Here is a 15286-nt window from a genome sequence, read left to right as displayed (position 1 = left end):
CCGACCATCTAATTTCCTTATAATATTACTGTAAGAGCATCAAATGCTCATCATCATCATCAATTTAAGAGCCACGCTCTTTTCGGTGTAGCATTTTCCATTCCAGTCTATCAAAGGCCAATTCCTTGACTTCCCTATAAGATACGACGTTAACCTTTTCTTTAATCTGTTCCATGTAAGCTCTTCTTGGTCTTCCCCTTCCTCTCTTTCCTTCTAGCTTTCCTTCTATGATGTTTTTAATAAATTCGTCGTGTCTTATAATGAGTATAGAGAAAGACAATTTGGTCACTAAGGATTAAAGTACCGGGTGAGAGCCCTCAACGCTCCTCACTTGTCCGCTCAAGTAGTTAATGCCATCAAATCTACAATAAGTCACGCCAAATAATGTCTTCCAATACGATACGTTTCAAATTTCAACACACAGAAAAATAATTCACCAGAAATAGCGAAATGTTATTTCAAAACGATTGAATTATCCTCCCCCGCCTCGTTTCATCAACAATTGTGGCGATATTTCAACTCCGTCGTAATGGCATCAGTCGCGAGTCGGCCCCAGTTTGGGCGCCAATATCGAGTCATTTTCATCTTCCAATATCTCCGTCGCAACTGCTACAGGTCTCGCTTTATTAATTCCGCTTCCAGCCCGCTCGGGCCCTACTACCCTCTAGCTTGCAATACTCCAAAGTTTGCCCGTATTCTGTAAGGGTGATCTCACATGAAGATTTGTGTTTGCATACTCAATAAATGCCTATATCTTAACTTCCCAGGCACTTTTATGATTATATCTTACTCATGTTCTTAATTCAATTCGTTATTTAAATCTACTAATGTATTTAATACCAGGGAGGAGTGGAAGAATGGAAGAGAGACCTTTGCCTGCAGTCGGACATTGAGGGCATGTAATATTAATAAAAATAATGTATTTAATTCGATTAAGGGGTCGAAGGAAATATGAAAACATATCTATTTAGACGCAAATAGGTAGGTAACGTGTCTGTAAGTAGTGATGAAAACTCAAGATTTCCATAAAGTTTATATAAGGACCACCTCACACAATAAACCGCATAGCGCCTGTCTGTGTAGAGTAAAAACATATTACAAGTGATGTGCTTAAGGTTAACATAACATAGCATCACTCTTGTAACACCAAAGGCAGATGCAGACCCTAAGGCTGCCTGAAATAAATTGTTGTTTAGCAATAAGGCCCCCTATTGTGCTTCTTCTGTCCGCGTGTAATCCTATTATGTTGTGTTGTATAAACAGCTATTGATTCACGGATGTTACGTGTGAAGATACGCTACTAAAAGGAGTTGCGAGTTATTATCACCGCACACGTATGTGTGAGAAGCCTTCGCATAATAGTAGCCTAATACTTGTAGACGACCCTACAGTCGGTAAAACTCGTCGACAGTTAGGTAACAACGTTGCCACTACCGCGCCCCGCCAACAGTCCGCCAATTGACTCCGTTTCAACAACCGTATTTACACCGTGCCGCAACATACTGTCTTTTATCCAGTTTCAGGGTGGATCTCAGATCATCGGAAATCATTTTTTTTTTTTAAAAGAATGTCTAGGGCCCTTTGCCAAGGTTTTTCTTGCAGCTTCTTTTCCCCGGCTATACAGGTTGTGAGAAGCTGCAACTAGTTTTAGGAGGATGAGACGTTCGTTATGAAAAATTAACGATTGAAAGTGTAACTATGTTACCTATTGAATAAAGATATTTCTGAATTTTGAATTGTTTTGAATATTTTCATATAGTTATAACAACCAAGTTTAATGGAATGTGTAATGCTTTATTGACATGTGTATTAGTGTATTAGTGACACATTACAACCCGATGTTTGCACTTAGAAGAAAAGAACCCTCGACCTCTCACCATCTACATTACCTACAGTCTACAGAATAGCCGAAAATATTAATCGTGTCAACGCAAATATATCCTAGAATCCATTGTCTTTTTACAGTACAGAACAAACAGTACAATTCATCTAAGAAAGCAATATTGCTATTTGACATTTGTTTGTATTGCGCACTTACTTTTATATGCGCAAATGTCAAATTGCAATATTGCTTTCTTAGATGAATTGCTTCGATGTGGCCATTTTAACCCCCCTGTTCTGAATTCAAAACTGACACACTCTTTTGTTTTGAACAAAGCAACCATAACGTAGTTCTCAATTCAAATTCTATTATACATGGAAACTCTAATTGATGAACATGAAAATGTTTATTATTCGTTTATATTTGGCATGCATTGATTGCCAAGGAACATTAAAACTAGAAGGTGATTTTCCACGCCCGATTCACTAGGTGTCACTAAGCTTCTCTGCGGATTATGGAGATCCCTGACAGGGATATTGCGAGCACGAATTGTGTCTCTGTACATCTGACTGTAAACCGCGTTACACCACTGTCTACAGACCCCTCGTAGCAAGCAGATTAACAAAGCCAGCACAGTGTAAGTTCTGCGTTCACCAACTAATATTCCAGCCTCGACTCTGGCTGGCTGCCTCGAATGGATTATAGAAGCGTAGACAATGAGATAAGGAAACGAATAAACGTTTTATGCGTCCTCTACACTATCGACGATTACGCCCAAGCACGATCTAACCCACAGTTCTTATTTATAGAGAGATGCTCGGAAGCATAGCCGGTGCGACCGAAATATGTACAAAACGAGCATATTATATGATATATGAAACAACAATTGCGCTTTTTTTCCCTTAATAAAAGACAAAAAAAAATAATAAAAAAAAATTGCGCAACCAAAACTAACGCTTGTGTTACTACGCAATTATAAGTATAACTATTAGCTTGGATAGGACATTACAGGCTGATCACCTGATTGTCCGAAAGTACGACTATTCCTCGAAGGCACGTTAAGCTGTTGGTTGCGGTTACTTCTCAGTACGTAGTCGTTACTTGAGTCAGGGGCCTTTGGCGGCTCAATAATAACCCTGATACCAAAGTTGCCTGTGCTGGCCATCTACCTCACAACATACATGAGAGAAAAGTTGGAAAATTAATCAAATCATGAGAGTCAATATTTGTAAATAAAATATGAGTTAAAATCAGCCCACTCTAGTTTTAAATAACCATTTCGAGCCTAGCTTTGCGCAAAGAGTTCCAAACTTCCAATTAAAAACAAATCAATAGTCCCGTTTGGGTAGCAATTAGCAAAATCCCTTAATCCGTCCTAACAAATTGATGGCGGGCGACAAAAATACCGCCCGAGTACGTTCGTCTGCGGCTCAACCGAGTGTAAAGGGTGGAACGAGGTCTCTATGGCAGCGAGGAGTCAATACAGGGTGTCAGTGACATCGTACCGAATACTGAGGGGGATGATTCAGCTCATGACCCTGAGTCAATATCAAGTGAAATTTTCCGATGCACAGTTCATTTCTTTTTAGATTTAACATAAATAGCCTATATACGTCCCACTGCTGGGAACAGGCCTCCCCTCAATCAACCGGAGGGGGTATGGAGCATACTCCACCACGCTGCTCCACTGAGGATTGGTGAAGATATGTTTAACGTGCCCTCCGAAGCACGGAATCAACTATTTTTTTCAGACAATCAGGTGATTCAAGCCTGTAAAGTCCTTACCAAACACGGGACATTTTTTTTAATTACTTTCAATTCCATAGTTTTACGATGATCACTACTTGATATTCACTTAGAATCATCCCCCTCAGTATTCGTTACGGTGTCACCTCTAGCGTGTACAAGTACATACGGGCAGCCGTACGGGTACGTGTATGGGTGTTAGTGACACCATGCCGACAACTGAGAGGAATGATTCAGATCATCATTCTGAGTTAATATCAACTGGAATTTCCTGTCGCAAAACCCATGAATTGTTTTATTTTTTGCGACGGAAAATTTCACTTGATACTAACTCAGAAACACGAGCTGAATCATTCCCCTGTGTTCAGTACAGTGTCTCTGACAACTATATAACCTTCATAAACAAACAAAGGTATATAACTGAAGCCCATAATCCCTAAGTATTTACGACGCACCACCACCTATCGATACGTTGGTCTAACATGAAGCTCGGTGAAGGTTTTTTGTACGTGTATAGCCGGACAAATGGGGGATGATGAATGTGCGGAACTAGTTGGTCCACCACAAACTGTCGCCCGCTGTGAGTGGGCCGCGCCTCGTGTGACGCCGCAAATGGCTTTCCAATAATCCGGGCTTTGCGTCGCCCCCGCCTGACGGCACCAGCCTGCTTATTGTGGCACCATTGCCGCGCTTTGATTTCATTTGAGTGACTACTGTCGTCTTCGAAGTACGTACTACACATTACTTCTGACACTTTAAAATAAAAATAAGTCAATGTCATCGTCTGACGGGATGACGCTAGATCCCGTTTTCACAGTGTCCGCTTACCTAACCTAAAGATTTGACAGGTTCTGTGCTTACAGATGCGATTGCCTGCTTTACCTTTCAATCTTTTTTTTTTTTGATGTGACTTATTGTAAATTTGCCGCAGATGGCATTAACTACTTGGCCGGACAAATGGGAAGCGCTGAAGGCTCTCACCCGGTACAACGTTTAAGACAACAGGCCTGAGGGTGCCCAGTTGGGCGCGAACCTCGGCTCAGGGCGTCGTCTGAGAGGAAAAATGTTTGAAAGAATTCGCCCTAGTGCGTCAATGCGATAAGCGCTGGTTGAGGGAAATCGTCGACCACGCCGGCGGGGTCGGTATCGGGGTCCTGAAGTGACCTTTCAATCCGAAAGGAAAAACAACTAACAAAAATTGTAGTACCGCACAACAGACACATTAAAACAATGCATAAAGAAAGAAGAAAGAATGAATGAATGAATGAATGTGTAATGTATGCATTTTTTAATACAACGTATTTATGTCTAATATGTCGTATTTATAAAAAAACAACGACGTTTAATACCGTTATTAAATCACTGAAAGGTTTATAACAAACCGTTTGAAATAAAAAAAAGGTTTAAACCAAAATGTTTAAATCCTTTTTACGTCTATATCCAAGACTGATTGGGCTGGTTTTCCTTTCGCGGGTTGGAAGGCCAGTCAAACATGCAGTCGCTTCTGTAATAAACCAGCTCTATCAAATCTTCAGGTTAGGTAGGCGGGCGATTTGAAACAAAAAAGGGATAACGCTAGTGAGATGGAGATAGACCCATGTGAGTATGTGCCTCAGACTTGATTTACGTCAGTGTGTCTGTGAGAGTTGTAATCCAGTAGAGCAGACAAAGCCCCAATGATGAAATAGAAACGGTCACGAGTACTAATATGTATACACTTTGCAACCATGTCACATTAACATGTTTGACAATTTAAACCGTAAGTCTCATTAAATGTCAAATATGATGGGCGATAGGGTTCTAAAGTGGGTACATGATATTGCTCATGACTGTACACAGACCAGACAGACAACAACGGCGAGGACAGGGTCATTCGACAACGACACTACGGCGCAAAATCAATGCGAATCAATTCGAACGGTGTAACGAGAGTGTATACATACGATGTGGGTGTACGTAGCGTAGAGCGGGACGTATTTATCGATGGTGTACTAGTGTATCGATAGTAATATGATGCAATAGAGCTCACCACCTCACACGTTGGTCTAACAAAAAGCAGTGAGGCGTGAGTACTTAGTTCATCTTGCGATGGATATACCCGACATGTAGCCGACCAACAATTCAAAATACATAACACAAACGTCAACGGCAATAAGGCCGCCTATTGTACTTATGTTTTTATTCGTATGTTTATGTCCTTTGTATATGTCGTTGTGCAATAAAGTATTATTGATTGATTGATTGATTGAAACGTTTCCACAGACTCGCAGTGGAGCAGCGTGGTGGAGTGAGCTCCATACCCCGGTTGTTTTTTATGTATTTTAACACCAAAAACGTTGCGTAAAAAACGGAGTTTATTTATTTATTTAAACAGCACAGCAAAGTAATGTTTGCATATGTGTCCCAGTTACTATATAGCAACAAAACGTACACAGGGTGTTAGTAACATCGTAATGAAAACTTGGAGAGATGATTCAGACTACGATTCCGAGTTGATATGAAGTGGAATTTTCCGTTGCAAAAGGACAGAAAATAATTTTAAAAAAATCATCATTTTTCAGACGGAAAATTGCACTTGATATCAACTTAGAATCTCCGGTCTGAATCATACCACTCAGTATTCGTTACGATGTCACTAACTTTCTGTAAGGTACGTTTGGTTTTCATGGAAATTATCGCCTGTACCTACTCTCTGTGGAGCACATTTTGTACAAAGTAAAACAACAGAACAGTTGCATATAAAACTTTATCGGAATACAGTTTATGTATCTGGTTACGGGCAACAATTCGCGCGGGTAACGCGAGCGTGGTAGCGAGATGCGATACGCGAGCGAGGGGATGTTACCGTCGACGGGAGGCAGCGGAATGATTTGACGACCTTCACAGTCACTACACCATGTATTGGTGGTGGTGGAGCGTTTCAAACTAAACTTGCTTTATACATTGTTTTAAGTTTACGCGGTTATTATCATAATTAAAACACATAATAACGGGTTCTATAACAGATATGTCTGCCCGTAGAAAATTATGGATCTAACTACTCCACTCCAATCTCATCAGTCATCCCGTGATCATGGCACTTGCAACAGTGTCGAAATAACGGGAGTCTTATATCCCTATTTTAAACGCGGTAAGAACCCGTTATTATGTGTTTTAAAATTGCTTTACCTGACAGTGACTGCATAACATCACTAAATCTTTTAACGGGCAATGTATTACAAGGTGACAGTGACAACGTAACGAAAACTTTGAGGGATGATTTAGACCACAATTCTCAGTTGATATCAAGAAGAATTTTCCGTCGTAAAAGTATAGAATTGAAAATAATTTAAATGAATTTTGCGACGGAAAATTCCACTTCACATTAACTCAGAATCATGGGTCTGGATCATCCCCCTCAGTATTCGTTACGATGTCACTAACACAATGTATATAAAGTGAAGTTCGCGCCGATTCAAAGTAGTCTTAAACGTCTCTAATTTAGTTTGTTTTATTTGTATCAGAAACCAACGAAGACGAGAAAGGCTGGGATGCTCCCAGGGTCACGAGGATTTTGACACATGACTTCCCTCAGTACTTCGCCGTCATATCGCGCATACGTCAAGAGGTCCATGCCATTGGACCTGAAGGTAAAGTGAAACAGTTTAAACATACTAAGACCGTTTCCAAAGACAATAGTTAAACAATGGGGTTTGGAATTTAAATACCAAAAAATAAAATTAAAAAAAATATATCATTACATTCAGAATTTACCTTTGCAACAGTTTTAAGACAGTAACTAAACAGAAACTTTGTAAAAAAGGTCATTATAAGGTTAGTGATTATCAGGGAAAAGATATTAGGCAGCCAAATTAATATTTTGTGTTTCTTGCAGCTTCTTCTCCCAAACTATACAGGTTGGGAGAAGCTGCAGTAGTTTTAGGCAGATGAGACGTTCGTTATTTAAAAATGTCCGACTCGTGTAACTATGTTACTTACTGAATAAGGATATTTTTGAATTTGAATTTCTCAGATATTTGTATGTAGTGTCTGAGGTGTGGCTTTACATTATTTCACTCACATAATATAATAATATAGACGAGATATATATTGATAGACGGCGATACGGCTCACTACGCGTTGGTCTAACAGAAATCTCGGTGAGGTGTACGGTCACGAGTACTAATATGTAAACACTTTGCAACCATACACATAACATAACATAAACAGCCTACATACGTCCCACTGCTGGGCACTTTGCAACCATGTCACATTAACTTTTTTGACAATTTAAACCGTAAGCCTCATTAAATGTCAAATATGATAGTGCGACAGGGTTTTAAAGTGGGTACATGATATTGCTCAAATTCAAATTCAATTCAAAAATATCTTTATTCAGTAGGTAACATAGTTACACTTTGAATCGTCAATTTTACATAACGAACGTCTCATCCGCCTAAAACTACTGTAGCTTCTCACAACCTGTATAGCCGGGGAAAAGAAGCTGCAAGAAAAACCTCGGCACAGGGCCCTCGACGTTCTTTAAAAAAATAAAAATAAACATAAAATATTGGTATACAATTGAGTAATTTAGCTGTCTAATATCAGTTCTCAGACAGTTAATCCCATTCATTCATATCTTCTAAATAATCACTAACTTTATAATAACCTTTTTTGTAAAGTTTTTGTTTAACTACTGTCTTAAAACAGTTGAAAGGCAAATTCTGAATGTCAATGGGAATCTTATTGTAAAAACGTATACATTGCCCCTTAAAAGATTTAGTAATCTTATGTAATCGACTGACTTGTAAAGCAAGTTTATTTTCTCAGGGCGTCCACCACCACCTTATGATCATTGTAATGAACATCCTTCTATGCTTTTTGTAATTGTTTTGTAAAAAAAATAAGTGATGTTATTGTCTTGTCTTTGTGTGTGGCGTCCTTTTATAATAAACAATTTCTATTCTATTCTATTTAATAGAAAAAAAAAACATATATTTCTTCATTAATATCTTTCCCGCCAAAACGGTTGGTCACGTGACATTTTGCCCAGTGACGTCATATTGTTAGAGGGTAAGACATTTAAAAAACGTCTAAAAAATTGGCTAGTTGATATGGAATTTTATGACTTGAATGAATATTTTCAACAACAATGATATTTAAAATTGACAAATGTTTACAATGTGACTAATTATTAGGTACTTACTTAATTCCTTGATGCTTAATGCTGACATTATTTGTAATATTGTACGTCCGACATGGACATGCTGTTGAGACATATCCGATCGCTATTTTTTGCAAATAATCCTATATGTTTTTTTTTTTTTTTTGCTCATGACTGTAGATACCTCTGGAGGTAGGATGTATGTCTGACTACCCCAATTGATATGTAGCCGTGAGCTTATGTTATATTATGTTACATGGAATAATTTCAAAATTGACAATTTCCTATACTTTGCACCCCAAGCGAACAATCTATGTGAAACGCCAATATGTTGCGATATCCCCGCTACCTCCCATCTCATTTCGAAACAGCCAAACCGACAATCCGTGTCTATCAATCACCAACTCTATCATCCGGCAATAAGGGAGATTTTAGCTTGAATTGTGTGTATTATTGGTTTTTATAATAAAGGATTTGACGACAACATAATTCAACAAATTTAATTTAGTTAGGTTTTATTTTAAGCTTCAATACGTTATTACGTAGAAGGCAATATTTGTGTGTGTGTGCGTATGTGTGAATATAAAGGTAGGGGACGACCCGTGTAGTATTGATGCAGAACTCCTCTCCTCGCCCACCCTCTTCGGGGATACAGGCGTGATGCCATGTTATGAACGCTATTTTTTTCTTTACTGCCAAGTCCAATAGAGAACTAAGAACGGTTTAGCGTTAGACTCACGATTCGGAGGTCCTAGGTTCGAATCCCGGTGGGGACATATCACAAAAATCACTTTGTGATCCCTAGTTTGGTTAAGGTGGTCAGCCTGTAATGTCCTTACAGGCTGACCACCTGATTGTCCGAAAGTAAGACGATCCGTGCTTCGGAAGGCACGTTAAGCCTTTGGTCCCGGTTACTTCTTACTGATGTAGGTATGTAGTCGTTATATGAGTCATGTCACCAGGGTTGATGAGGTTGGTAATCCACCTCACAACCCACACGATAGAAGAAGATAGAGAACTAAGCATGAGCACAATGAAGAAGACTTCTTAGTATTATAATATGGAAATGAAAGTGCAATGTCCCTGTCTAACCCAAAAGGAAGATAGCGCGGTTGAGTAACTGAGGCTAACAGTAGACTGTAGGAGCCGCGGTCTTAAGTGCGCAGAGTCGAGTTACGAGGGGTGAAAGAGTAGGTCATACAGAGTGGTCATAGCATTGTACAGAAATTACAGTAATATATACCTACAACCTACATACAAACAAACTCACGCATATGATCCCAACTTCTTGTCAAGAGCTGCAAAACGTCAGAATAGAAAAAAAATGCAGTCATCATCATCTTCCTAGCGTTATCTCGTTGTCACGGTTTTGCCCGCTTTTTTACAGAAGCGACAGCCTGTTTGACTTTCCAACCCGCGAAAGGAAAACTAGCCCAATATAAGGTTAGGTCACATATCTCCGAAACGCATTTCTCGGTAATATGGGTTTACGTTTTCCTTTACCGCTGAACGCGTGATAATCATTTTTGATCTAAACATGAATTAGAAACCAAATCTGAGGGTCTCATGGCTCTCCCGGTACAAAGTTTTTTCTTTTAATACATGTACAAAGTTTTTTCTTTTAATATATGTTCCTAAAAATAACCTAGCCTCTGACAGACATAAACGTAGGCATAATCTCTTCTATACCTATTCTCCGCTAAGCTAATCTTTGCCCTGGTTCCCCGGGTGGCACTTACACTTCCACAGGTTGGAGGAGGCATAGTCGTGGACTGTTTACGTTTTAAGTACTCCAGCGGTGCTTAGCGAGACTGGGGATGAGAATTAACTGGAATATACTTAGAATTATTTTTAAATATGCAGGTAATGAACATCGCTCTATAGTCACTGGGGTCATGCGGTTCACCGGCTTGCTTCTCAAACGAGGAGTAATACGGTCACGAGTACTAATATGTATACACTTTGCAACTATGTCGCATTAACTTTTTTAACAATTTAAACCGTAAGCCTCATTATATGTCAAATATGATAGTGCGACAGGGTTCTAGAGTGGGTACATGATATTGCTCATGACTGTACCGGACTTCACCGATGAGTTAGTAATTTATCTTAAGTGCAGTTTTCACTAATGCAGTTGGCTCGACCGTTATAGGCGGCGATACGGCTCACCTCCCACGCTACCGTCCACTGTGGGCAACTAGATGTTGGCTATGTTTCTCACGAAATGTTGGTATAGAATAATACAGATGGACAATGTTATTGACGGCAATTTTATAATATTAAATCAATTTAATACACGTTATGCAGATCTTGCTGGAGAAGAGGGGTAAGTCTTGCTATACTTAAAATATAAAATAATATTTTGTTGGGGATGCCAACAGTTACACCTGTATACAGTTCGTCGCTGACGTCACAAACTGGCGTATCTGAAGTTTCTAGCGAATCTGATATGCACCTTTAGTTTTTTTTTATTAATTATTAAAAAAAAATATGCAGATAATCAGTTTGCAGAGCCGGCCACGAGTTAAAAAGTAGCAAAGCGTAATTCCACTGACCTTGATCTGGCTTGTCGACCTTGGCGGGCGGCAGGCGGCGGTCAGGGTGCGCGGACGCCTTCGGGCTGTTGCGCTTGGACGAGCCGCGCGGCAGCACCAGCGACTGCGGGATCTGGTGGGGGGGGGGAGGCATGGTACTTCTCTTACTAAATACATTCAATACTCAATAACTTTATTGCTATTCCACAAATATAAAATAAGAATCATTACGGACCCTGGAGCCCCTAAAAATTCAGGTTAGGTTAGCAGACCCCGCGCAAACGGGAATTATTCCTGCAGGGAGATGATGATTTTTTTGTCCGGTGTGTGGTTGCAAGTTACAAGTGGTGGTAAAACTTCTTTTTTGTGGTCACCCATCCTATGACCGGCCTATGCGAAAGTTGCTTAACTTCAACAATCGCAGACCGAGCGCGTTTACCGCTGCGCCACCGAGCTCTTCCGATTAAGAATTTTTAATAACAATTAAAATATGTACCAATACTTTGTCTGAAGATGATTGTTTGAAAATATTTGTAAGTACTTAATGTATTTCCTGAATAAATGTTTATTATATATTGTTAACAGCCTTCATGGTCTAGTGGTTAGAGCGTTAGGCTCACGATCTGGAGGTCCGGGTTCGATTCCCGATGGGGACATTGTCGAAATCACTTTGTGAGACTGTCCTGTGTTTGGTAAGGATTTTTCAGGCTTGAATCACCTGATTGTCCGGAAATGTAAGATGATTCCGTGCCTCGGAGGGCACGTTAAGCCGTTGGTCCCGGCTATTAGCCGTAAAAACACCTCCACCAACCCGCATTGGAGCAACGTGGTGGAGTATGCTCCATACCCCCTCCGGTTGATTGAGGGGAGGCCTGTGCCCAGCAGTGGGACGTATATAGGCAGTTTATGTATATATTGTTATTTAAGTTTCCGGGGGTGTGTGGTTGCAAGTTACAAGTGGTGGTACCAGTTTGTCGGAGCGGTCCCCGGAGGGCAGCCGCGCGATGGTGACGTCGGCGCTGTCCTCGGGCGGCGGCGGCTGCTGCAGCCAGTTGTACTCGCGCTTCTCCACCGGCACGCCGCGCCGCTCGTAGTCCTGCGCCTGCGTTCTGGAAAGGCTCCATATTGTTAGGAAATCATTTAGAAAAAGAAAATACCGACCTCCGTGGCCCAGTGGTTGAGCGTTGGGCGAACTATATTTACGTTCAGTTACGCGGATTAATCCGGTAACCGGAACGGACCCGGTTGTTGGAAATGTGATACAGACGTTTATTGAACTATGATTTTAACGGCCTCCGTGGTTTGAGCGTTGGGCTTACGATCCGGAGGTCCCGGGTTGGATTCCCGGAAGGGGCATATCACAAAAATTACTTTGTGGTCCCTAGTTTGGTTAGGGCTTTACTGCCTGATGACCAGATCGTCCGAAAATAAGATGATCCGTGCTTCGGAAAGGCACGTTAAGCCGTTGCTCCCGGTTACTACACACTGATGTAAGTGAGTAGTCGTTACATGAGCCATGTCGGGGGCCTTTGGCGGCTCAGTAGTAACCCTGACACTAGGGTTGATGAGATTGGTACTCCACCTCACAACCCACACAATAAGAAGATTAAGAAAAAGTTACAATGTTACAAACGCTTTAAAAACCAGCATCACGACCGAAACTCGGTGAGGTGTAAGTGCTTACCACACCTCACCGAGTTTATGTTTATCTTGCGATGGATGTACCTCTGACCACCCCAATTGGGATACAGACTTGAGCTTATGTTATGTGTGAAGGTGAAACCGCATTCAACTCGCAAGGGAAGGATTCTACCAAAACGGAAAGGAGAGAAACAAACGTATGCCGGGAATCGTGCAGTCAGTGACGATACATTCCCGTGAATGTTCCCAAAAGGGAATGTTGTCGTTGTAAAAGCTCTTTAATAGTAAGGTCACTGGCTGCTTTTCATTTTTTTATGAATTGTGAAAAGAAGTGACTGCGATGGCGACTGATTCCCTCATTCAGCGCTTATCGCTATCGACCCACTAGGGTCGATTAATTCTTTCAAATATTTTTCCTCTCAGACGACGCCCTGAGCCGAGGTTCGCGCCCAACTGGGCACCCTCAGGCCTGTTGTCTTAAACGTTGTACCGGGTGAGAGCCTTCAACGCTCCCCATTTGTCCGGCCAAGTAGTTAATGCCATCTGCGGCAAATCTACAATAAGTCACGTCAAAAAAAAAAAGATGGCGACTGACAGAAATGAATGGAAGAGAAATACATGTTGTGCCGACCACACCTAGAGTGGGAAAAGGACAGGAGGATGCATGTTAGTTGTATATACTTACATTTTTATGGAGCATAATCTGAACGCCGAAATTCGGCAACGCACTAAAGTCGAAGATGTAGATACCTACGTATACGAATCGCTAGGCTTAAGTGGAGATGGGCAGGACACTTGGCAAGACGAGAAGACAACAGATGGACTAAGGCTGTTACTGAATGGTGGCCAAGGGATGTTATGCGATATGGAGGCAGACCACCAGCCCGATGCTCGGATGACATTGTGAGGTAATAAATGATTTATCTATATATTTTTATTTATACTATCAATTACGATTTAAGCCCTTGGCATACTACTGATTTTCATTTAGTACTTTGTTAACCTTACATATTTATATATTTTTTCGTTTAAACAATTCACGGCACGGTTTTTTGTTGGCACGTTCAATTCATTTATTACTAATTATAAGCGTAATATGGGTACTGGCAGAATGTCAGTGTTGGTGAGAGTACTCGTACCATACTCTTAGCAACAATATGCTGAGTCAGTCCCATTTCCCTGGGCAGTGTTAGCTACTAGTCACAAATTGTTAAACTTAATTTATGTAAATGCTTTTGTAACCTTCACTGTTTTGGGAATAAAGTTATTCTATTCTATTTCTATTCTATTCTATCTATCTAGGTATGCCGGAAAGCAATGGATGAGACTTGCACAGGACCGGAAAAGGATGGCGTGAAAGAGAGGAGGCTTATACCCAGCAGTGGGTGGATGGATACAGGCTGAGTAGATAGATAGAATCTGAAATAAATGTAATAATAAATAAATAAAAAGAAACCAATTCCACTCACCTTAAACTTTCATAACAGTCTAAACATACTACGGCGTAGTCGCCATTTTCTAATAGTAACGAGTTTTCGTTCCGCCTTTGCATTAAGAACGGGAATTCCTGAAACAAAACCACATTGCTCTATTATGTTTTTACTAAAAAATATGTTAGTTTAGTTAGTAATATGAAAATATTAGCTACAAATTACGTTTTTCTACTCCTCTACTTTAATCTGGCATTTAAATAACCAAAAAGTCTAATATAAGTACATATATAATTAAACTCTTTGAAAAAGTGTACGCTCTATGGCCTATAAAAGCATTGTTTACAAAGTGTAACTGTACTATAATGTCGCCAAAAAAGCATTGTTATTGTTTTTTTTTTTTGACCTGGAAACTGGCACCTTTACTTTGTTTGGTGCCATAGATATACTATAAAAAAAAAGTATACATTTGCCGCCATTTTCCCGCGCGTTGGAAAATAAATTGGAAAATTTTTGTGTTTCGTTTCAAAACACTAAAAAGTATAAAATAAAAAGGAAAAATGGATGAAGAACTATTGATTACCATATCACACAATACCATTCAAAATTTACATCTTCATTTTTATAAATAAAATTTTTCTTTGTATAATTTTTGTTTCATTTAAAATTACGTCGTCGTAGAAAAAGTATTGTATGCAACGTTGTATAACTAGGTCAAAAAATGCTCGTGGCGTCTCTTATTGCGATGTTCGCCAAGGCTCACATCGCAACTCACGCCACTCGCATTTTTTGACCCTTCTTATACAACTGTTGTATAAAATACTATTATATGGGACATCGAATAACTACATTATTAAGGTTAAGGGATAAATTCGGGTGGTTATAAGAGTGAGTGAATGTGTATGTGTGTGTGTGTGTGTGTGAAAGAGAAATACATAAATACATTGAAAGAATTTCGCATGGACCCGGT

The 15286-nt window shown here is 40.1% G+C and overlaps 1 protein-coding gene across 1 annotated transcript in view; it reads right to left on the bottom strand.

The window, feature by feature from the left end:
- LOC126376756 (uncharacterized) overlaps positions 1–15286 on the bottom strand; it is a 248491-nt gene that overhangs the window by 92876 nt on the left and 140329 nt on the right. The window contains exons 17-19 of the mRNA XM_050024326.1: positions 14356–14453; positions 12213–12354; positions 11267–11378 (exon numbers count right to left, since the gene is read on the bottom strand). Coding sequence (XP_049880283.1) covers positions 11267–11378; positions 12213–12354; positions 14356–14453 — 352 coding nt within the window. The remainder of the gene's footprint in view (positions 1–11266; positions 11379–12212; positions 12355–14355; positions 14454–15286) is intronic.

The sequence above is a fragment of the Pectinophora gossypiella genome, chromosome 21 (assembly GCF_024362695.1).
Source record: "Pectinophora gossypiella chromosome 21, ilPecGoss1.1, whole genome shotgun sequence".
NCBI classification, from domain to species: Eukaryota; Metazoa; Arthropoda; class Insecta; order Lepidoptera; family Gelechiidae; genus Pectinophora; species Pectinophora gossypiella.
This window is presented reverse-complemented; position numbering and strand designations above follow the sequence as displayed.